General features: G+C 47.5%; 1 protein-coding gene across 6 annotated transcripts in view; it reads left to right on the top strand.

The window, feature by feature from the left end:
• Positions 1 to 23,416, top strand: part of NDRG4 (NDRG family member 4) — a 230,300-nt gene that overhangs the window by 2,811 nt on the left and 204,073 nt on the right. The window contains exon 1 of one of the 6 annotated variants that reach the window (XM_063945836.1): positions 6,782 to 6,856. The exons of the other annotated variants lie outside the window; for them this stretch is intronic. Within the exon in view, the coding sequence (XP_063801906.1) occupies positions 6,814 to 6,856 (43 nt within the window). The 5' untranslated portion in view covers positions 6,782 to 6,813. Of the gene's footprint in view, positions 1 to 6,781; positions 6,857 to 23,416 lie in introns of those variants that run through there. 6 annotated transcript variants of the gene reach the window in all.

The raw sequence follows: 23,416 nt of genomic DNA, 5'->3' as shown, positions 1-23,416 counted from the left end.
TATTACAGTATTAAGGGGTATACAGGGGAGTGGTAGGTACTTGGGATATATAGGGATGGCTGATGTGAGGGATATTACAGTAGTAGGGGTTATACAGGGAATTGGTAGATAATTAGGGTATATGGGAATGGCTGATGTGAGGGGTATTACAGTAGTAGGGGGTATACAGGGGAGTGGTAGGTAATTGGGGTATATGCGGAAGGCTGATGTGAGGGGGTATTACAGTAGTAGGGTGTATACAGGGGAGTGGTAGGAAATTGGGGTATATGGGATGGCTGATGTGAGGGGGTATTACAGTAGTAGGGGGTATACAGGGGAGTGGTAGGTAATTGGGGTATATGGGGATGGCTGATGTGAGGGGATATTATAGTAGTAGGGGGTATACAGGGGAGTGGTAGTTAATTGGGGTATATAGGGATGGCTGATGTGAGGGTGTATTACAGTAGTAGGGATTAAACAGGGGTGTGGTAGGTAAGTAGGGTATATGGGGATGGCTGATGTGAGGGATATTACAGTAGTAGGGGTTATACAGGGAATTGGTAGATAATTAGGGTATATGGGAATGGCTGATGTGAGGGGTATTACAGTAGTAGGGTGTATACAGGGGAGTGGTAGGTACTTGGGATATATGGGGATGGCTGATGTGAGGGATATTACAGTAGTAGGGGTTATACAGGGAATTGGTAGATAATTAGGGTATATGGGAATGGCTGATGTGAGGGGTATTACAGTAGTAGGGGGTATACAGGGGAGTGGTAGGTAATTGGGGTATATGCGGAAGGCTGATGTGAGGGGGTATTACAGTAGTAGGGTGTATACAGGGGAGTGGTAGGAAATTGGGGTATATGGGATGGCTGATGTGAGGGGGTATTACAGTAGTAGGGGTTATACAGGGAATAATTAGGGTATATGGGAATGGCTGATGTGAGGGGTATTACAGTAGTAGGGGGTATACAGGGGAGTGGTAGGTAATTGGGGTATATGGGGATGGCTGATGTGAGGGGGTATTACAGTAGTAGGGGTTATACAGGGAATTGGTAGATAATTAGGGTATATGGGAATGGCTGATGTGAGGGGTATTACAGTAGTAGGGTGTATACAGGGGAGTGGTAGGAAATTGGGGTATATGGGATGGCTGATGTGAGGGGGTATTACAGTAGTAGGGGGTATACAGGGGAGTGGTAGGTAATTGGGGTATATGGGGATGGCTGATGTGAGGGGGTATTACAGTAGTAGGGGGTATACAGGGGACTTTTAGGTAATTGGGGTATATGAGGATGGCTGATGTGAGGGGTATTACAGTAGTAGGAGGTATACAGGGGAGTGGTAGGTAATTGGGGTATATAGGATGGCTGATGTGAGGGGGGGTATTACAGTAGTAGGGTGTGTACAGGGGAGTGGTAGGTAATTAGGGTATATGGGGATGGCTGATGTGAGGGGGTATTACAGTAGTAGGGGTATACAGGGGAGTGGTAGGTAATTGGGGTATATGGGAATGGCTGATGTGAGGGGGTAATACAATTGTAGGGGGTATACAGGGGAGTGGTAGGTAATTGGGGTATATGGGGAAGGCTGATGTGAGGGGGTATTACAGTAGTAGGGTGTATACAGGGGAGTGGTAGGTAATTGGGGTATATGGGGATGGCTGATGTGAGGAGGTATTACAGTAGTAGGGGGTATACAGGGGAGTCGTAGGTAATTGGGGTATATGGGGATTGCTGATGTGAGGGGGTATTATAGTAGTAGGGGGTATACAGGGGAGTGTCGGTAATTGGGGTATATAGGGATGGCTGATGTGAGGGTGTATTACAGTAGTAGGGATTAAACAGGGGTGTGGTAGGTAATTAGGGTATATGGGGATGGCTGATCTGAGGATGTATTACAGTAGTAGGGGGTATACAGGGGACTTTTAGGTAATTGGGGTATATGAGGATGGCTGATGTGAGGGGTATTACAGTAGTAGGAGGTATACAGGGGAGTGGTAGGTAATTGGGGTATATGGGGATGGCTGATGTGAGGGGGTATTAGAGTAGTAGGGGGTATACAGGGGACTTTTAAGTAATTGGGGTATATGAGGATGGCTGATGTGAGGGGTATTACAGTAGTAGGGGGTATACAGGGGAGTGGTAGGTAATTGGGGTATATTGGGATGGCTGATGTGAGGGGGTATTACAGTAGTAGGAGGTATACAGGGGACTTTTAGGTAATTGGGGTATATGAGGATGGCTGATGTGAGGGGTATTACAGTAGTAGGGGGTATACATGGGAGTGGTAGGTAATTGGGGTATATGGGATGGCTGATGTGAGGGGTATTAGAGTAGTATGGGGTATACAGGGGAGTGGTAGGTAATTGGGATATATGGGATGGCTGATGTGAGGGGGTATTACAGTAGTAGGGGGTGTATACAGGGGAGTGGTAGGTAATTGGTGGGTAAATGGGGATGGCTGATGTGAGGGGGTATTACAGTAGTAGGGTGTGTACAGGGGAGTGGTAGGTAATTGGGGTATATGGGAATGGCTGATGTGAGGGGGCATTATAGTAGTAGGGGGTATACAGGGGAGTGGTAGGTAATTGGGGTATATAGGGATGGCTGATGTGAGGGTGTATTACAGTAGTAGGGATTGTACAGGGGTGTGGTAGGTAATTAGGGTATAGGGATGGCTGATGTGAGGGGGTATTACAGTAGTAGGGGTATACAGGGGAGTGGTAGGTAATTGGGGTATATGGGAATGGCTGATGTGAGGGGGTAATACAGTAGTAGGGTATACAGGGGAGTGGTAGGTAATTGGGGTATATGGGGAAGGCTGATGTGAGGGGGTATTACAGTAGTAGGGGGTATACAGGGGACTTTTAGGTAATTGGGGTATATGAGGATGGCTGATGTGAGGGGTATTACAGTAGTAGGGGGTATACAGGGGAGTGGTAGGTAATTGGGGTATATGGGATGGCTGATGTGAGGGGGTATTACAGTAGTAGGGGGTATACAGGGGACTTTTAGGTAATTGGGGTATATGAGGATGGCTGAATGAGGGGTATTACAGTAGTAGGGGGTATACAGGGGAGTGGTAGGTAATTGGGGTATATGGGATGGCTGATGTGAGGGGGTATTACAGTAGTAGGGGGTATACAGGGGAGTGGTAGGTAATTGGGATATATGGGATGGCTGATGTGAGGGGGTATTACAGTAGTAGGGTGTGTACAGGGGAGTGGTAGGTAATTGGGGTATATAGGGATGGCTGATGTGAGGGTGTATTACAGTAGTAGGGATTATACGGGGGTGTGGTAGGTAATTAGGGTATATGGGGATGGCTGATGTGAGGGGGTATTACAGTAGTAGGGGAATACAGGGGAGTGGTAGGTAATTGGGGTATATGGGAATGGCTGATGTGAGGGGGTAATACAGTAGTTGGGTATACAGGGGAGTGGTAGGTAATTGGGGTATATGGGGAAGGCTGATGTGAAGGGGTATTACAGTAGTAGGGTGTATACAGGAGAGAGGTAGGTAATTGGTGGGTAAATGGGGATGGCTGATGTGAGGGGGTATTACAGTAGTAGGGTGTGTACAGGGGAGTGGTAGGTAATTGGGGTATATGGGAATGGCTGATGTGAGGGGGCATTATAGTAGTAGGGGTATACAGGGGAGTGGTAGGTAATTGGGGTATATAGGGATGGCTGATGTGAGGGTGTATTACAGTAGTAGGGATTATACAGGGGTGTGGTAGGTAATTAGGGTATATGGGGATGGCTGATGTGAGGGGGTATTACAGTAGTAGGGGTATACAGGGGAGTGGTAGGTAATTAGGGTATATGGGGATGGCTTATGTGAGGGGGTATTACATTAGTAGAGGGTATACAGGGGAGTGGTAATTTGGGTATATGGGAATGGCTGATGTGAGGGGGTATTACAGTAGTAGGGGTATACAGGGGAGTAGTAGGTAATTGGGGTATATGGGATGGCTGATGTGAGGGGGTATTACAGTAGTAGGGGGTATACAGGGGAGTGGTAGGTAATTGGGGTATATGGGGATGGCTGATGTGAGGGGGTATTACAGTAGTAGGGGGTATATAGGGGACTTTTAGGTAATTGGTGTATATGGGATGGCTGATGTGAGGGGTATTACAGTAGTAGGGGGTATACAGGGGAGTGGTAGGTAATTGGGGTATATGGGATGGCTGATGTGAGGGGGGTATTACAGTAGTAGGGGTATACAGGGGAGTGGTAGGTAATTGGGGTATATAAGAATGGCTGATGTGAGGGGGTACTACAATTGTAGGGGGTATACAGGGGAGTGGTAGGTAATTGGGGTATATGGGAAAGGTATATGGGAAGGCTGATGTGAGGGGGTATTACAGTAGTAGGGTCACTGTATACAGTGGAGTGGTAGGTAATTGGGGTACATGGGGATGGCTGATGTGAGGGGGTATTACAGTAGTAGGGGGTATAAAGGGGACTTTTAGGTAATTGGGGTATATGAGGATGGCTGATGTGAGGGGGTATTACAGTAGTAGGGGGTATACAGGGGAGTGGTAGGTAATTGGGGTAAATGGGAATGGCTGATGTGAGGGCTATTACAGTAGTAGGGGGTATACAGGGGAGTGGTTGGTAATTGGGGTATATGGGATGGCTGATGTGAGGGGTATTACAGTAGTAGGGTGTATACAGGGGAGTGGTAGGTAATTGGGGTATATGGGATGGCTGATGTGAGGGGGTAATACAATTGTAGGGGGTATACAGGGGAGTGGTAGGTAATTGGGGTATATGGGATGGCTGATGTGAGCGGGTATTACAGTAGTAGGGTGTATACAGGGGAGTGGTAGGTAATTGGGGTATATGGGGATGGCTGATGTGAGGGGGTATTACAGTAGTAGGGGGTATACAGGGGACTTTTAGGTAATTGGGGTATATGAGGATGGCTGATGTGAGGGGGTATTACAGTAGTAGGGGGTATACAGGGGAGTGGTAGGTAATTGGGGTAAATGGGAATGGCTGATGTGAGGGCTATTACAGTAGTAGGGGGTATACAGGGGAGTGGTTGGTAATTGGGGTATGTGGGATGGCTGATGTGAGGGGTATTACAGTAGTAGGGTGTATACAGGGGAGTGGTAGGTAATTGGGGTATATGGGATGGCTGATGTGAGGGGGTATTACAGTAGTAGGGGGTATACAGGGGAGTGGTAGGTAATTGGGGTGAATGGGAATGGCTGATGTGAGGGCTATTACAGTAGTAGGGGGTATACAGGGGAGTGGTTGGTAATTGGGGTATATGGGATGGCTGATGTGAGGGGTATTACAGTAGTAGGGTGTATACAGGGGAGTGGTAGGTAATTGGGGTATATGGGATGGCTGATGTGAGGGGGTATTACAGTAGTAGGGGGTATACAGGAGAGAGGTAGGTAATTGGTGGGTAAATGGGGATGGCTGATGTGAGGTGGTATTACAGTAGTAGGGTGTGTACAGGGGAGTGGTAGGTAATTGGGGTATATGGGATGGCTGATGTGAGGGGGTATTACAGTAGTAGGGTGTATACAGGGGAGTGGTAGGTAATTGGTGGGTAAATGGGGATGGCTGATGTGAGGGGGTATTACAGTAGTAGGGTGTGTACAGGGGAGTGGTAGGTAATTGGGGTATATGGGGATGGCTGATGTGAGGGGGTATTACAGTAGTAGGGGGTATACAAGGGAGTGGTAGGTAATTGGGATATATGGGATGGCTGATGTGAGGGGGTATGACAGTAGTAGGGGGTATACAAGGGAGTGGTAGGTAATTGGGGTATATGGGGATGGCTGTTGTGAGGGGGTATTACAGTAGTAGGGGGTATACAGGGCAGTGTTAGGTAATTGGTGGGTATATGGGGATGGCTGATGTGAGGGGGTATACAGGGGAGTGGTAGGTAATTGGTTGGTGTATGGGATGGCTGATGTGAGGGGTATTACAGTAGTAGGGGGTATACAGGGGAGTGGTAGGTAATTGGGGTATATGGGAATGGCCGATGTGAGGGGTATTACAGTAGTAGGGGTATATAGGAGAGTGGTAGGTAATTGGTGTATATGGGATGGCTGATGTGAGGGGGTATTACAGTAGTAGGGGTATACAGGAGAGTGGTAGGTAATTGGGGTATATGGGGATGGCTGATGTGAGGGGGTATTACAGTAGTAGGGGGTATACAGGAGAGTGGTAGGTAATTGGGGTATATGGGATGGCTGATGTGAGGGGGTATTACAGTAGTAGGGTGTATACAGGGGAGTGGTAGGTAATTGGGGTATATGGGATGGCTGATGTGAGGGGGTATTACAGTAGTAGGGGTATACAGGAGAGTGGTAGGTAATTGGGGTATATGGGGATGGCTGATGTGAAAGGGTATTACAGTAGTAGGGGGTATACAGGAGAGTGGTAGGTAATTGGGGTATATGGGGATGGCTGATGTGAGTGTGTATTACAGTGGTAGGGGGTGTACAGGGGAGTGGTAGGTAATTAGGGTATATGGGGATGGCTGATGTGAGGGGTATTACAGTAGTAGAGGGTGTACAGGGGAGTGGTAGATAACTGGGGTATATAGAGATGGCTGGTGTGAGGGGATATTACAGTAGGAGGGGGCATATTGTTGTAGGGTATTTGTTAGTATCTACGTATAGTAACTATAGAATGTGTACTTACATGCAATATAAATAGGTGGGTAAAATGTACAGTTGGCATCCAGAATGGGTAGATGGGTGCCAGGTGGGCGGAGGAAGGGGTGGATGGATCTTCTCTGTGTTTTGGTCCATCAGTTGGGAAGGAGGAGCCAGAAGTCTCTTCATGTGGATGGTAGAAGATGTTTTCCTCCTTGTTATCTCTGTGGCACGGGGAGGAGAGAGGTGAGTGCCCGGCAGTGGTGCTGTAGGTGGGGAGTGGCATTATGGCAGCTTGGGTGCAGGGGATGGTAAGGAGTTAGAAGTTGCATGGATGGGTACTGCAGGAGGATAGAGGCTGGGGATGGCAGGAATGTGGAGGGCGGAGGATGCTACTTATATCACAGAGAAATCAGCCGGCTGGAAGTTCGCAGTTTCTAATCCGTTATCTGCGTATCTCACACCTCTCATTGTGACATGGAGAATGAGTCAGCAAACCTCTCTCCCTGCCAGCCTTCCAGTGCCACCCTGCCTCCTGTCCTCAGCCTGCATGTCCTGTCTGTACTCAGCCTGTATCTGCTGTCTGTCCATCTACAGCCTGTATCTGCTGTCTGTCCATCCCTAGCCTGTATCTGCTGTCTGTCCATCCCTAGCCTGTATCTCCTGTCTGTCCATCTGCAGCATGTATCTCCTGTCTGTCCATCCCTAGCCTGTATCTTCTGTCTGTCCATCTGCAGCATGTATCTCCTGTCTGTCCATCCCTAGCCTGTATCTGCTGTCTGTCCATCTGCAGCCTGCATCCCCTATCCATCCATCCCTAGCCTGTATCTCCTGTCTGTCCATCCCTAGCCTGTATCTGCTGTCTGTCCATCCCTAGCCTGTATCTCCTGTCTGTCCATCTGCAGCATGTATCTCCTGTCTGTCCATCCCTAGCCTGTATCTTCTGTCTGTCCATCTGCAGCATGTATCTCCTGTCTGTCCATCCCTAGCCTGTATCTTCTGTCTGTCCATCCCTAGCCTGTATCTCCTGTCTGTCCATCCCTAGCCTGTATCTTCTGTCTGTCCATCCCTAGCCTGTATCTCCTGTCTGTCCATCCCTAGCCTGTATCTCCTGTCTGTCCATCCCTAGCCTGTATCTCCTGTCTGTAGATCCCTAGCCTGTATCTTCTGTCTGTCCATCCCTAGCCTGTATCTCCTGTCTGTCCATCTCTAGCCTGTATCTCATGTCTGTCCATCTGCAGCCTGCATCCCCTGTCCATCCATCCCCAGCCTGTCTGTCCATCTGCAACCTGTATCTCCTGTCTGTCCATCTGCAGCCTGTATCGCCTGTCTGTCCATTCCCAGCCTGTATCTCCTGGCTGTCCATCGGTAGCCTGCATCCCCTGTCTATCCATCTGCAGCCTGTATCTCCTGCTGTCCATCCCCAGCCTGTATCTCCTGTCTGTCCATCCCCAGCCTGTATCTCCTGTCTGTCCATCCCCAGCCTGTATCTCCTGTCTGTCCATCTCCAGCCTGTATCTCCTGTCTGTCCATCTCCAGCCTGTATCTCCTGTCTGTCCATCTCCAGCCTGTATCTCCTGTCTGTCCATCCCCAGCCTGTATCTCCTGTCTGTCCATCTCCAGCCTGTATCTCCTGTCTGTCCATCTCCAGCCTGTATCTCCTGTCTGTCCATCTCCAGCCTGTATCTCCTGTCTGTCCATCTCCAACCTGTATCTCCAGTCTGTCCATCCCCAGCCTGTATCTCCTGTCTGTCCATCCCCAGCCTGTATCTCCTGTCTGTCCATCCCCAGCCTGTATCTCCTGTCTGTCCATCCCCAGCCTGTATCTCCTGTCTGTCCATCTCCAGCCTGTATCTCCTGTCTGTCCATCCCCAGCCTGTATCTCCTGTCTGTCCATCCCCAGCCTGTATCTCCTGTCTGTCCATCTCCAGCCTGTATCTCCTGTCTGTCCATCTCCAGCCTGTATCTCCTGTCTGTCCATCCCCAGCCTGTATCTCCTGTCTGTCCATCCCCAGCCTGTATCTCCTGTCTGTCCATCTCCAGCCTGTATCTCCTGTCTGTCCATCCCCAGCCTGTATCTCCTGTCTGTCCATCCCCAGCCTGTATCTCCTGTCTGTCCATCCCCAGCCTGTATCTCCTGTCTGTCCATCCCCAGCCTGTATCTCCTGTCTGTCCATCTCCAGCCTGTATCTCCTGTCTGTCCATCCCCAGCCTGTATCTCCTGTCTGTCCATCCCCAGCCTGTATCTCCTGTCTATCCATCCCCAGCCTGTATCTCCTGTCTGTCCATCCCCAGCCTGTATCTCCTGTCTGTTCATCTCCAGCCTGCATCTCCTGTCTGTCCATCTCCAGCCTGTATTTCCTGTCTGTCCATCTCCAGCCTGTATCTCCTGTCTGTCCATCTCCAGCCTGTATCTCCTGTCTTCCCATCTGCAGCCTCCATCTTCTGGCTGTCCATCCCCAGTCTGTATCTCCTGCCTGTCTGTCCATCCCCAGACTGTACCCCTATGTCTGTCTGTCCAGAGAGTGCATCTGATATGATCACAGTATATATTATTTATGAAAGGCCCGTTGCACAGACCTGTGAAGTTTTGATAACACAGTATTACAGCTTTGCTTTAACTGCTCAGTAAATGTGCATTGTGGCATTGTATGTGTACATATTGCATTTCCCAGAATGAACAGAGGCCTCCCCACCACTATTCCTCAATTCCAGGTGTAATTGTCCTAATATATGCCGACACACTTGTGTGGGGATGTGTGTATCTGTGACTGTAAGTTGGTGCTAACATTTCAGACAATGCATGCCAATGTCTGACCGAGTATACTCAGCAGAGGAATATTTAGAGGCCCTGTATCCTGTTATCCATAAGGAAGGGACTGATCCATCAGGAAGCATTAGCTGTGGGCCCATAGTACTGCTCCATGTGGCTGGCTGCTAATAGACTGACGCCATGGGGAAACCCTAGCTGTGGGCCCATAGTACAGCTCCATGTGGCTGGCTGCTAATAGGCTGACGCCATGGAGAAGTCTTAGCTGTGGGCCCATAGCTCTTCTCCATGTGGCTGGCTGCTAATAGGCTGACGCCATGGGGAAGCCCTAGCTGTGGGCCCATAGCTCTTCTCCATGTGGCTGGCTGCTAATAGGCTGACGCCATGGGGGAGCCCTAGCTGTGGGTCCATAGCACTTCTCCATGTGGCTGGCTGCTAATAGACTGACGCCATGGGGAAACCCTAGCTGTGGGCCCATAGTACAGCTACATGTGGCTGGCTGCTAATAGGCTGACGCCATGGAGAAGTCTTAGCTGTGGGCCCATAGCTCTTCTCCATGTGGCTGGCTGCTAATAGGCTGACGCCATGGGGAAGCCCTAGCTGTGGGCCCATAGCTCTTCTCCATGTGGCTGGCTGCTAATAGGCTGACGCCATGGGGAAGCCCTAGCTGTGGGCCCATAGCTCTTCCCCATGTGGCTGGCTGCTAATAGGCTGACGCCATGGGGAAGCCCTAGCTGTGGGCCCATAGCTCTTCTCCATTTGGCTGCCTGCTAATAGGCTGACGCCATGGGGGAGCCCTAGCTGTGGGCCCATAGCACTTCTCCATGTGGCTGGCTGCTAGTAGGCTGACGCCATGGGGAAGCCCTAGCTGTAGGCCCATAGCTCTTCCCCATGTGGCTGACTGCTAATAGACTGGCGCCATGGGGAAGCCCTAGCTGTGGGCCCATAGCACCTCTCCATGTGGCTGCCTGCTAATAGGCTGACGCCATGGGGGAGCCCTAGTTGTGGGCCCATAGCACTTCTCCATGTGGCTGGCTGCTAATAGGCTGACGCCATGGGGAAACCTTAGCTGTGGACCCATAGCACTTCTCCATGTGGCTGGCTGCTAATAGGCTGACGCCATGGGGAAGCCCTAGCTGTGGGCCCGTAGCTCTTCTCCATGTGGCTGGCTGCTAATAGACTGACGCCATGAGAAAGCCCTAGCTGTGGGCCCATAGCTCCTCTCCATGTGGCTGGCTGCTAATAGGCTGACGCCATGAGGAAGCCCTAGCTGTGGGCCCATAGCTCTTCTCCATGTGGCTGGCTGCTAATAGGCTGACGCCATAGGGAAGCCCTAGCTGTGGGCCTATAGCTCTTCTCCATGTGGCTGGCTGCTAATAGGCTGACGCCATGGGGAAGCCCTAGCTGTGGGCTCATAGCACTTCTCCATGTGGCTGGCTGCTAATAGACTGACGCCTTGAGGAAGCCTTAGCTGTGGGCCCATAGCTTTTCTCCATGTGGCTGGCTGCTAATAGGCTGACGCCATGGGGAAGCCCTAGCTGTGGGCCCATAGCACTTCTCCATGTGGCTGTCTGCTAATAGGCTGACGCCATGAGGAAGCCCTAGCTGTGGGCCCATAGCTTTTCTCCATGTGGCTGGCTGCTAAAAGACTGACGCCATGGGGAAGCCCTAGCTGTGGGCCCATAGCTCTTCTCCATGTGGCTGGCTGCTAGTAGACTGACGCCATGAGGAAGCCCTAGCTGTGGGCCCATAGCTCTTCTCCATGTGGCTGGCTGCTAATAGACTGACGCCATGGGGGAGCCCTGGCTGTGGGCCCATAGCTCTTCTCCATGTGGCTTGCTGCTAATAGGCTGACGCCGTGGGGAAGCCCTAGCTGTGGGCCCATAGCTCTTCTCCATGTGGCTGGCTGCTAATAGACTGACGCCATGGGGGAGCCCTAGCTGTGGGCCCATAGCTCTTCTCCATGTGGCTGACTGCATGGGGAAGCCCTATCTGTGGGCCCATAGCTCTCCCCATGTGGCTGGCTGCTAATAGGCTGATGCCGTGGGGAAGCCCTAGCTGTGGGCCCATAGCTCTTCTTCATGTGGCTGGCTTCTAATAGGCTGACGCCGTGGGGAAGCCCTAGCTGTGGGCCTATAGCTCTTCTCCATGTGGCTGGCTGCTAATAGGCTGACGCCATGGGGAAGCCCTAGCTGTGGGCCCATAGCTCTTTCCCATGTGGCTGCCTGCTAATAGACTGACGCCATGGGGAAGCCCTAGCTGTGGGCCCATAGCTCTTCTCCATGTGGCTGGCTGCTAATAGGCTGACATTGCAGGAAATAACACTCTCTGAGGAAGTTGACTCTCTCCCGCGCCGGAGACTTGGCACAACATTAGCTAGATAGGGAATCTGCTCGTGGCATGTCCTGCATAGGAATAATAATAATTTTATTTATATTGCGCCTTTCTCCAGTAGGACTCCTGTGAGGATAATGGTACGGTATGCAGTTAATTTCCCGACTGTTGGGATCCCTGTGGGCGAAATACTGACGCAAAATCCTAGGAAGCAATGTCAATGGCCAAAATCCCGAAATATACCCAGTATTCCCTCTAGGGTGGTTAACGCCACCACCCGAGGGGGAATAGAATGGGTGGCGCGCGAAGCGAGAGGATATGTTGCGCTCTCCTCATACTGAAACCAATGGCACGTGGGTCCGGATACAGAAATGTGTGCAGACCATATAACCGCTGCGTCTTTGTGCTTGGTGGCTGTGTGCCAGTATTCTAATGGTGCAGGAGGCGTCTTGTGTAGATAGCCGCCTGCTGACGCCTTCTCTGATCCGCGTCTTGTGCCACTGCAGGCACATCCCTCATTCCCAGGTAACTCAGGATGTCCTGCAAAATCTCGCTGTCGGGACCAGTGACGCTGCGTCTGAGGACACAGCACGCCAAGAAACTGTTGCCGACGCTGCCTGACCCCGCCCCCAAGCACCAGCAGCTGCGGTATTTGGGGCACTGCGAGTGACATTGTAGGCCCGGATCTGCACGTGCACAGACATAATAAGATGGCTATTGTACATCTCTGGCCCATAGTGCATTGGTAACTTCTCCAGTCTGCCTGACACATCAACCTCACCCGTGGGTAGGAATGAGCAGTAGGTGTTGCTTGAAGGATCCTTCAGGCCCCAGTCTCGGGGCTCCCTTGGTTTCCCATATTGCCAGTGGCCCAGCAGTCAGCCAGAGGCCCTCACTGGACGCTCCTCAGTAGAACAAGAGAACACACATCTAGTTCTTCAGAGCTCCCCCCCTCTGAAGTTGCTATTATTAGGAATCTTAGAAAGGGGACTTCCGGTGGGCGGAGCATCGAGATGGCCGCGTTTTAGTCCTCTCTCCGTCTCTCCTGTACAAAATCTTCCACCATCCTTCCTTAAAACGGCTGATTGACAAATATAATCCGCACGGAGAGCCGTGGGAAGACTGGCTGCACACAGCAAGCCATATATTGGAGACAGCGGAGAAATATTTCCACCGGAACTCGGCCCACACAGACGGCGCCTCTACGTGCCTCGTGGCGAGGTATAGCCATTGTTGGAGGTGGCTCTGAGCTGCCTAGAGAGAGACCTTGACTTAATATCGGGGAAAGTAGTGAAATCCCGAGACTACCCCCCGTTCGGTGGCGGAGCCGAGTAGGCAGTGACCGGGACCTAACTGACTGGCGCAGTCTGGCGGACACTGCCGGAGACGACTGCCCCTAGAGCCCACTCCCCGTAACCTTAGTGGCGGATATACGACCCACTGCCGTCGGGTGAAGAGAGGGGACGGAGGATTACTCAGCCCTGTATAAGACCTCAGGGACGTATCGGATACATGCCTCACATTCCCCTGTATGAAGAAGACGCAGCGGTGCTCCGGTAGCAACGGGCATTCATCCCCAAAACACAGCTTTAACCGACTACCCGCTGAACTTACCTGCTAGTGTGGTGTGTGGAGTGCTGGCGGGGCTGCCTGCTGGGCTGGCGATTGGACGGACTGAAACTGATCGACGTGCTGCCCACCCCTGTTGTTACCCAGATATCGGAGGAAGGTCTGCTGCTGAGAGCCCCGGTGGGGACTTGTGGAAGACGGGCCTGCGGCCGCGGCCGGTCATCGAACCCTGATTGCGGCAGACTCAGACCTCTGTGCGGAGATCCCCTGTCCTGGCATTGGAACTGCGGCTCTGGGAGGACGGATCCCACCCTTTGCTGCAGAGTTTCTTTTTGATCTCCTCTACCCATCGATCACCCATCGGGATTGTCGAGACCAGAGCTGGTGACGGACGGAGCGGTACTACCTCTAATAACCGCGAATTGACTAATCTGGTATCAATTACCCATCTCCCTCTTTCATTTTCTCTCTACTATAAGCCCTCTTCTCTCCTATATATTCTTATCTTTACTCCATACCTCAAGACAAAACATGCTTTGACCCAAGGAACTTATGATTTAATGTGAATATAAAACCACTGTATGTAATAAGTATACTATTGCAAATTTTCTCAAGCTATATTGCAGCTACCTGTGCCATAAATTAATAGTACGTCACTCAACCGTGCTACAGAAAGCAAATACTGCCATCTAGTGGTGTTTAATCATAAAAGCCAGCATTACCCTTCCAATCTGGCATATATCAGAAAGCATACTGTGATTGATGATTGCAAAGAGCTTGTTTCAAAATAATTTATCATAACAAAGGTTAAAGTGGTGACAAAGCCTCTGACTAAAATTCTGCACAGAGTGACATGTTTATGTGCTGTACTGTTTCATATCTATATTGTTTAGATTACTGTTAACTAAGGTAGTAGTCATTATTATAACTTCTAGCCATAAGTGCTATATGCTATTCCCCTAACACGTTAAATAGCACTGATCACAGAGGTTAGACGTTACCATTAAACATCACTTAACTTCCCGCAAAAGAGACGTGGGATAACTTATATACTCCACGTTACTGGTATTCAATTCAATTTACGTTAATTCCAAGATCATAATTCTCTATACACTATATCTACTTCCAATTATATATTGGTGTAAGTCTCGTTGGATATTGTTTTAGAGATTTAATTCCCACCGAATTGACTCTGGATATATTTTTAGTTATGTAGTTACCTCAAAGATTTACATCCATAGGTGGTACAGGATCTCTAGCTAATCTGGTTATTGTCCCATAGTATGGACAAGTTTGTAGACAAATATCCAACTGATAATATGGTCAGGAACGGGAAATCTCAATCCAAAACCCCTTCTGTTAGGGAAAAGGTTAGCGCTCCCCAACCCAGCCGCTCACCTCCTTCAGCCTCTCAAGATCTTTCCTCCTCACCCAATATACCCTCTTTCCCTGTGGAGAGCTCCATGCCTTTAAACCCAACTCTGGAGAAAAAGTTAGACGCAATTCAAACAAGTTTGAATACGGTCCTGTCCCATTTAGAATCACATACCAAACGATTAGTGGAAGTGGAACAACGTGTTAGTACGGCAGAAGATGCTATTGTATCTCTGCAAAATTCTGATGATTCCCACTATCAACAAATAGCTTTCCTAACCTCAAAGATTGATGAACTTGAAAACAGAGATAGGCGGAGCAATCTCAGATTTATAGGAATCCCAGAATCAATATCAGGTTCAGATCTTTTCGATTTACTCAGTGTTGATATAATTCAAATCCTTAATGTTCCCAGTACTTCGGGAACAGTGATTATTGAAAGGGCACATCGAATTGGTCCTGATAGAGGGCCCCCTTCATCCCAAACACGCCCCCGTCCTGTTATTGCCAAATTTCTTAATTTTAGAGATAAAGAGAACATACTTATGGCGTACAGGAAAAAACGCACTCTTGAGGTACGAAACTTTAAAGTGCTGATATTTCAAGACTTTTCGGCCTCCGTGGCTCAGAGGAGAAAAGAATTCACCCCAATATGCAAACATTTGTTCACTGAGAATGTTAAATTTGCCCTCCTCTACCCAGCTAAACTGCGGGTCTTCACCGATGGAAGAACCCTTACTTTTGATAATCCTGACCAAGCTAGAGATCACCTAAAGATTCCATTACAAGGTTCCTCTAAAAATCCACCCCCAAATGGATGAATTGATGGATTGTCATCTCGACTATTTACGATTTATCCAGGACTTCCGGCAAAATGGTAGCTTCTTACCCCTCTTTGTGAAATAGGGGTTAATCTATTATTAATAAATTGTCGGAATTATTGCAGTAACCATATGCTTACTATGTTTATGATGCATTGCAGTTTATTCATATGTTATTTTTGGTGCTCTTTATTTTCTTTCTCATCTTCTTTTTCATCCCTTTCTCCCATTCTCCTGAATCGCCTGTGGCCCCTTTCCATTCTCCCCATGCAGATACTATCCTCAACCTACATTCAGAACGCCGGTCGCACTCGCTGGGATGTGACGGGCACCCGAATTAAAGATACACTGTTTACATTCTCCTTTGGTAGGTGTGGAATTGGATGACGGCCCATGCTGACATTTCTAATTTAGCCCCCCAACTATCATCGACTTCTATCCGGTTTCTGTCATGGAATGTAGCAGGATTAAATTCCATATGTAAACGACGACGGGTACTATCTCATCTCAAACGATTAACCCCCGATATCACTTTATTACAGGAGACGCACTGGTTGCGTGGTCCCCATACGACACTCAAAGCGGCATGGATTCAGGAATGTGTCTCAGCCTCTTTTGATAAAAAGAAACGTGGTGTGGCGATTTTATTTAGTAGACATCTTCAATATACTATTGATAATGTAGTAGCTGATAAGGAGGGGAGGTTCTTGCTGGTACATCTTTCAGTTCATGGTGAGAAATTTACGATTCTAAATATTTACGCTCCCAACATGTCTAATTTAACCTTTTATAAAAAAATATCAAATCTTCTTATGAAATATGATAACCCTAATTTAATAATTGGTGGCGATTTTAATTGCTTACATAATCCTTTATTGGATCACTCCGCCCATGCATCCCCCATCCCTTCCAATCGTGCAAATGGGATTGATTTTCTCTGTTCCAACCATGATGTGGTTGATCAGTGGAGACTGCATAATCCCTCTTGCAAAGACTTCACATTTCATTCTAGGGTTCATGATGTATTTACCAGAATAGATTATATACTGGTAGCGGATACTCTATTCCAGCGAGTCTGTAATACTATAATAGACCCTATCATTATATCGGATCATGCCCCCATACTTTTTGACTTAACTAGACATACTCCTTGGCACTCCTCGCGCCTTTGGCGCTTCCCATCTTTCCTCTCCCAAAATGATGATTTTCAATTATATTTGAAGACCAAGTGGAGGGAATATGTAGACGATAACTTAGAACATTGGAACGATCCTGTCTTATTCTGGGAGGCCTCAAAGGCGGTGATGAGAGGACACGTGATATCTTACATAGCCAAACGTAACCGAGCCCATAGAGAAACATTACTCTCTTTGAAAAATAGACTAAAGGAAGCGTACCGTTATTATTTGCGATTTTCAACAGCAGATAATAAATCTAATTATCTACATCATAAACAAATTTTGGAATCTTTCCTTTTAAAGGAAGCTCAAATTAAAGTGGATTATTCTAAAAATACTTATTACCGCTGGGGGGGTAAATCGGGGAAAATTTTGGCCTACATGGCAGGTCGACAACGGAAGAAACAATTCATTATAAAAATCCTAGATCCAAGCTCTAATACAATGGCCGCTAAACCTGCTGACATTAACAGTATATTTCATTCATATTTTACTTCTCTTTATGAAGACGCACCAATTGACCCCCTTTTGTCAGAATCCTTTTTTAAAGAAGCCAATTTACCATATTTAACAACTCAACAGAAAGAATTCCTTTCTAGTGACATAACAGAAGAGGATGTCAGAGTTGCCATTGATAGTCTACATCTCAACAAGTCACCGGGCCCTGATGGATTTAATGGGAACTATTATAAGATACTAAAAGATGATATCATTCCTTCCATGACTCATGTTTTTAAACAGATTCAGGAGGGAAAACTCAACTACCCTACATTTAATGATTCCTATACCATATTATTATTGAAACCCAATAAAAATCCAGATTTAGTAGCCTCATATAGACCCATTACTCTCCTGAATCAGGATTACAAAATTCTCTCTAAAATTCTGGCTTCTCGCCTACAAACAATCCTTCCTTCTCTCCTGACACCCCACCAATCTGGATTTACTCATGGCAGGAATATGGTTCGCAATGTCCGTATGGCAATAGCGGCTTTATATTCCTCAACAATTCAAGACCACTCCACTAACATATTGTTGAGTTTAGATGCCGAAAAAGCTTTTGATAAAGTTTTATGGCCACATTTATATGCCATATTACAACAACGAGGGTTTGGTTCTTCCTTTATTAATTTACTCAAATATTTATATAGCTCCCCTAAAACAAAATTATTAATTAATGGACTTTTGGGTGACCCTATTCAAATGTTTAGGGGAACTCGACAGGGATGCCCTCTATCCCCCTTACTTTTTAACCTTGCACTAGATCCTTTGTTGAGAGTACTCCAATCCTGGCCCCTTTTCCGAGGTATGTCCTATGACAATGCGGAAATCAAGATAGCTGCTTTTGCAGACGATCTTCTCTTGTTTATCTCTAATCCACACGAATGTTTAATGCCCCTTCTCTGTAAACTAGAAGATTTTGGAAGGATATCAGGTTTTACCATAAATCACTCCAAATCTACCATCATGGCCCTAAGCGCCTCCTTTCGTAGAAATACATTATCGGTTGGTGATCTGAAATGGGCAGATACTTACATCCCTTATTTAGGAATTCGCCTCCCTAGAAATATCCATGATTTATATATCATGAATATTAAAAGTAATATTGATACAGTTCTTAAAGAATTGGACGGGTGGCAACACTTAAAATTATCCTTTCTAGGTAGAGCCAACCTTATAAAGATGATTACCTTCCCGAAGCTGCTATATCCTATTCAGGTTCTACCACTCGTATTTACCAAGACAGATCTCAAAAGAATTGAGGCAGCCTTCAGACAATTTATTTGGAAAAAAATGAAACCGCGCCTTAGTCTCCGATTGCTACAAAGAACTAAATCAGAAGGAGGTATTAATTTTCCAAATATGGAAATCTATAACTATGCTGCTGTATGCAGACATATTAAGGATTGGATCTCGCACTCTGATTTATATTCCAATTATTTAGTAGAACAGTCCTTTCTAACCAATATAGATTTAGTTTGTTTTTTACACCTCCATAAATCCGACATACCAGCAGGAGTACTAGATAACCCTCTCTTAATGTCAGCGTGGTCAGTTTGGCATACAATTCGTAATAAATGGAAACTCAATGCCTCATACTCTTTGTTTCTTCCTTGGCTTGGCAATGTAAACTTTCAACATGGTTTGGCATCTAGCCCCTTTTCTCTGTGGGCTCAGCAGGGGCTTACCACAATTCACCAACTTACCGATACAATTACACAACGTACTATTACGTTTTCTCAGGCTCAATCTAAATTTTCTTTTCTAAAAATTCACAATTTAGCCTTTTTGCAAGCACAGCACTATGTCTCAAAGGTGACCTCTTGTCTTTCTCCCATGGACTGGAGGAACCAGTTGGATACCTCCCTTCGATCTACATCTAACACTAAAGGAGATATTTCAAGATTCTATAAAATATTGCGGACACCATATTATGAAGGCCACTATGACACAGGCATCACCAGATGGCAGAGACACTTTCCTGATCTTAGCGAAGCAACCATTCTAGAAGCGCTTTTATATTCCAATCGTACCCTCCCAACCATTATGTACCAGGAAATGTTTTTTAAAATCTTTTATAGAGGATACCTATCACCTTCTCGTTGTCAGTTAGTGGGGATGTCCTCCACTTCAACATGTCCAAAATGCACTCGACCTGAAGCTACTCTTTATCACTGTCTATGGGATTGTGCTTATATCAAAAAATTCTGGTTTCAAATAAAACAATTCGCTATTTCAGACTTGGTTAATTTTCTACCACTGTCCCCTGAATGGGCCGTTTTTGGAATATTGACAACCACTTCTAGAATATCTCCGGGTTGTCGCAAGCTACTGTTGATTTTATCAGCTGTGGCAAAAAAATGTATATTACAACAATGGATACACCCATCTCCCCCTTCCTTACAAATGTTTAAAGATAAACTCTTTCATGTATTCAAAATGGATTGGATGGAAACTTCGTTACATAAAGAACAACGCATAGCGAAATTTTTTGAGATTTGGGACTCTTTTATTGACACTTTAAACATTTCAACAAAAACTCAGATTCATAATTGTTTTCGTACAACTCTATGGTATGAAACTGCAGTATTTATATCCGAACCTCCGATCCGACTGAGTTAACGCCCATTTCCCTAGTACCTCTCCCCCCCCCCCCCCCCTCCCTCTTCTTCTTGATCACGGGGCTACAGGCGACCCCTTTCCCACCTTCCTCCCTTTATATCATACGAACATCCATTTGTCATTTTATGCTCTTCTATTCCTTCTCTTCTTCTCTCCTTCTTCTCTATATTTTCTTTCCTTGGAAGAATAAATTCTCCCTTACTCTTTTCTTATTGATTGAATGTATAAGATTTTGATAATACACAAATCCTATATTTTGGATATAACAATTTGAACTACAATTATTTTCTACTGTATTGTTCTCTTAAGTATTATCTTACTTAATGCTTTGTTGACATTGTATTGGAAAATGTTTTAAGTGAAAATTAAAATAAAAACATTTTGGAAAAAAAAAAAAAAAGGAATCTTAGAAAGTGCTATAAATGGCTGGGCTGGTTCATACAGTATACATGGAATCTGCCGAACACAGACACCTGGCACTGCCCGCAGCCGACACAGTCCCTATGTAAGGCAGAAGCCACCCAGACATTTCCCTGCCCCACCGATGTATACTGAAGACTTGGTGCTGGGATTTAGGTACAGAAGCCAGCAAGGGTCACTTTCTTATTCTGACCCTTTGTGGGACCGGTGGTTTCCATACAAGTGGAATTCTGGATGGTGACATTGCAGATTGCCCTTGTGTCTGGCTCCTAAACGTGACAGCTGTACCCATACCAGAACACAAGGTCTCCCTCTCCCCCCGATGCTCAGAGGATGGTTGGCGAGTTTGTAATTCTGCAGATCAGTGGACGGCATCTTGTTATCTGCTAGGGATGTAATAAGTAGTTATCTCGTTGTTGCAGGTGGCTGGTGTTCACTGAATGGCATAAATACGTAAAAAGCTACCAATCCTGATTAAACTGTTCTCTGTATGCCTATCTGTCTGCAGACCAGACACGGGGGCCTGGCTTACAAGGGGCCCTGTGTCATTGTGCTCTCAAACCTCTGACCATTTCCATTAGGTAACTGTTCCCACGTTTCTTCTTAAATTCTGCTCCGTCTGGCCCTATTTGGCATGTTTCGCCCCCAACTCGCCGTTATCATGCTGCAGAAACACATGGGGGGTCATTCCGAGTTGATCTCTCGCTAGCTGCTTTTAGCAGCAGTGCAAACGCTAACCCGCCGCCCTCTGGGAGTGTATCTTAGCTTAGCAGAAGTGCGAACGAAAGGATCGCACAGCGTCTACAAAATAATTGTGTGCAGTTTCATAGTAGCTTCAGACCTACTCCTAGCTAGCGATCACTTCAGTCTGTTTAGTTCCTGTTTTGACGTCACAAAGACGCCCTGCGTTCGGCCAGCCACTCCCCCATTTCCCCAGCCACTCCTGCGTTTTTATCGGGCACGCCTGCGTTTTTACACACACTCCCCTAAAATGGTCAGTTACCACCCAGAAACACCTACTTCCTGTCAATCACTGAACGATCAGCAGTGCGACTGAAAAGCGTCGCTAGAGCTTGTGTAAAATTACATTGGCTTTTGTGAAAGTACGACGCGCGTGCGCCGCATGCGCAGAAGTGCCGATTTTTAGCCTGACCGCTGCGAACAATGGCAGCTAGCGATCAACTCTGAAAGACCACCATGGAGCAACCCGAGGCATGTGCATGAGGAAGGTGGACGGACAGGGATGGGAATTGCTCTGTAACAGGCTCATGAAAATGGGACATCATTTGGAGTGGGTGCATGTGTAGAGGGACACATACAATTAATCCTGTATAACAGGACGGGGTGCCGCAGTACATGACGGAGCATTATAGAGATCTGGTCTTCACGCTAGAGGCCTGTGGCAGTTCCAGCATCCCCGTATGCTCGTGCTCTGCACCACTCTGTGACTTGTTGTACTATCTGCCTGGTGCTGTTGAGTTTTGCATTATTTCTGGGTCCCACATTATGCATGGAGCAGGACATTGAAGGAATGTGAGGAAACTGTGATATCTGCTCTCTGACGGAACGTCCAGTTATATAGAAGGGTCCTGTGTTCCAGTGTGCCCCAGCTCCAGTCCTCAGGGTATACCTGCTGGCTCTCCCAGAGGTAGGTCACTGGCAGGGCAGGTCCCGGAACTTGGCGCATTAAACCTTGACCCCATTGAGACATAGGGGCTTAACTCAGCATGGATCGCTATTCAGAGAATTCGCAAATTGAGCGATTATCGAACGACTGCACACACGCCAGGGGTAATAGCGGCAGAAAATGCGTACAGAGCGTAATCACAGTGTAGCCGCTGTTTGACAGGAAGCCGCGTTTCTGGGCGGAAACCTGACGTTTTCTGTGTGTGTGTCAGGAAAAACGCAGGCGTGCCCAGACGTTTTTGGGGAGGGTCTCTGACGTCGGCGCAGACCACTCCCAGGCCGTCTCAGTGGCAGATTAGTGGCAGCCTCAGACCTACATTTGCTCAGATGGCAAAAAATCTTTGATTTTCCGGAAATTGCGTATGCATCTGCGAATGGAGAGCGATCTGTGATGCATTCGCAAACTTGCACGGGACATTTATTCTTCCCGTCCGAACGGCGCCTTTCTACTCGCAATATCTCACAATAACGATCCATGCTGAATTAGTCCCAAATGTATTAAGCCTTAACAAGAGATAACTCTGAGACGCACGAGTGATAAATGACCAGCCAACCAGCACCTAACTGTCATTTTTCAAACACAGTCTGGAACATGACAGATAAGAGCTGGTTGGCTGGTCATTTATCACTCGTGCGTCTCAGATTTATCTCTTGTTACGGCTTAATACATTTGGGCCATAATCCTGTGAATTGCGGCTCTTCCAAGGGGGGTATTACACTCCTAATCCTGCGCACTTCACTAGGAATGCGGGCGATCCACCCACTCTTCTGGGGTTACCCAGAATTAAATATGCGCTGTTAAGGGTCCCTGAGGACTGTCGGTGGGAAACACTGCTCGGTGTCACCGTCGTATGTCTGTTCCCCGGCTAGTGCCCATACTATGCCTGATCTAGGTGTTTGGAGAACGGTTGAGGTCACTAGCCACCATCGGAGTGCTAGAGTTACTGGCAGGCTGTCGCTGAGGAACGACCGTACAGCCGTAAAAGTATCCGGAGTGTTAAACAATATGCGTGTTCCATACCCCATTCAGGTGATGACCTATATCCTGATAGAGAGGTAAGAGGAGGGTCAGGAACCAATAGTGGTCAACCTAATGACTGTTGACCTAAGTCTTGTGGTCCTAATGACCGTATCCCCTCCAGGTATAGGTGTGAGGAGCGGAGAGTACAGATAGGGCTCTCGTTATGACACGTCTCATCTCCTGTATACGGGTATATCTGTCTATTTACATTATTGGTGTTTCGGGCTCAGGTGTGAGCGCAGCTGAAGATAGAGCGCCACCTGCTGTCCCTCCAGTGTTACTCCCCATGCATGCTTAGCCTATAGCTGATACTCCCTCCCATCACCCCTTCTCCTTGTCTCAGATTTTGGCCATTAAATCCATTTGCAGCCCATGCCTTTTCCAGGTTTGTGTTTCCTGCGTGGACCTTATTTCCGCTTCAGCCACGTTTTGTTGTTGGACTTGTCCTCTGTATCTAAATCTAGTGAAAGCCATCACATCATCTTACGTCTCGCTGCTGCTGATAGTGTG

This window comes from Pseudophryne corroboree, chromosome 11 (genome assembly GCF_028390025.1).
Source record: "Pseudophryne corroboree isolate aPseCor3 chromosome 11, aPseCor3.hap2, whole genome shotgun sequence".
Classification (NCBI taxonomy): domain Eukaryota; kingdom Metazoa; phylum Chordata; class Amphibia; order Anura; family Myobatrachidae; genus Pseudophryne; species Pseudophryne corroboree.
The sequence above is the reverse complement of the archived record's forward strand: the minus strand, read 5'-3'. Positions and strand labels throughout refer to the sequence as shown.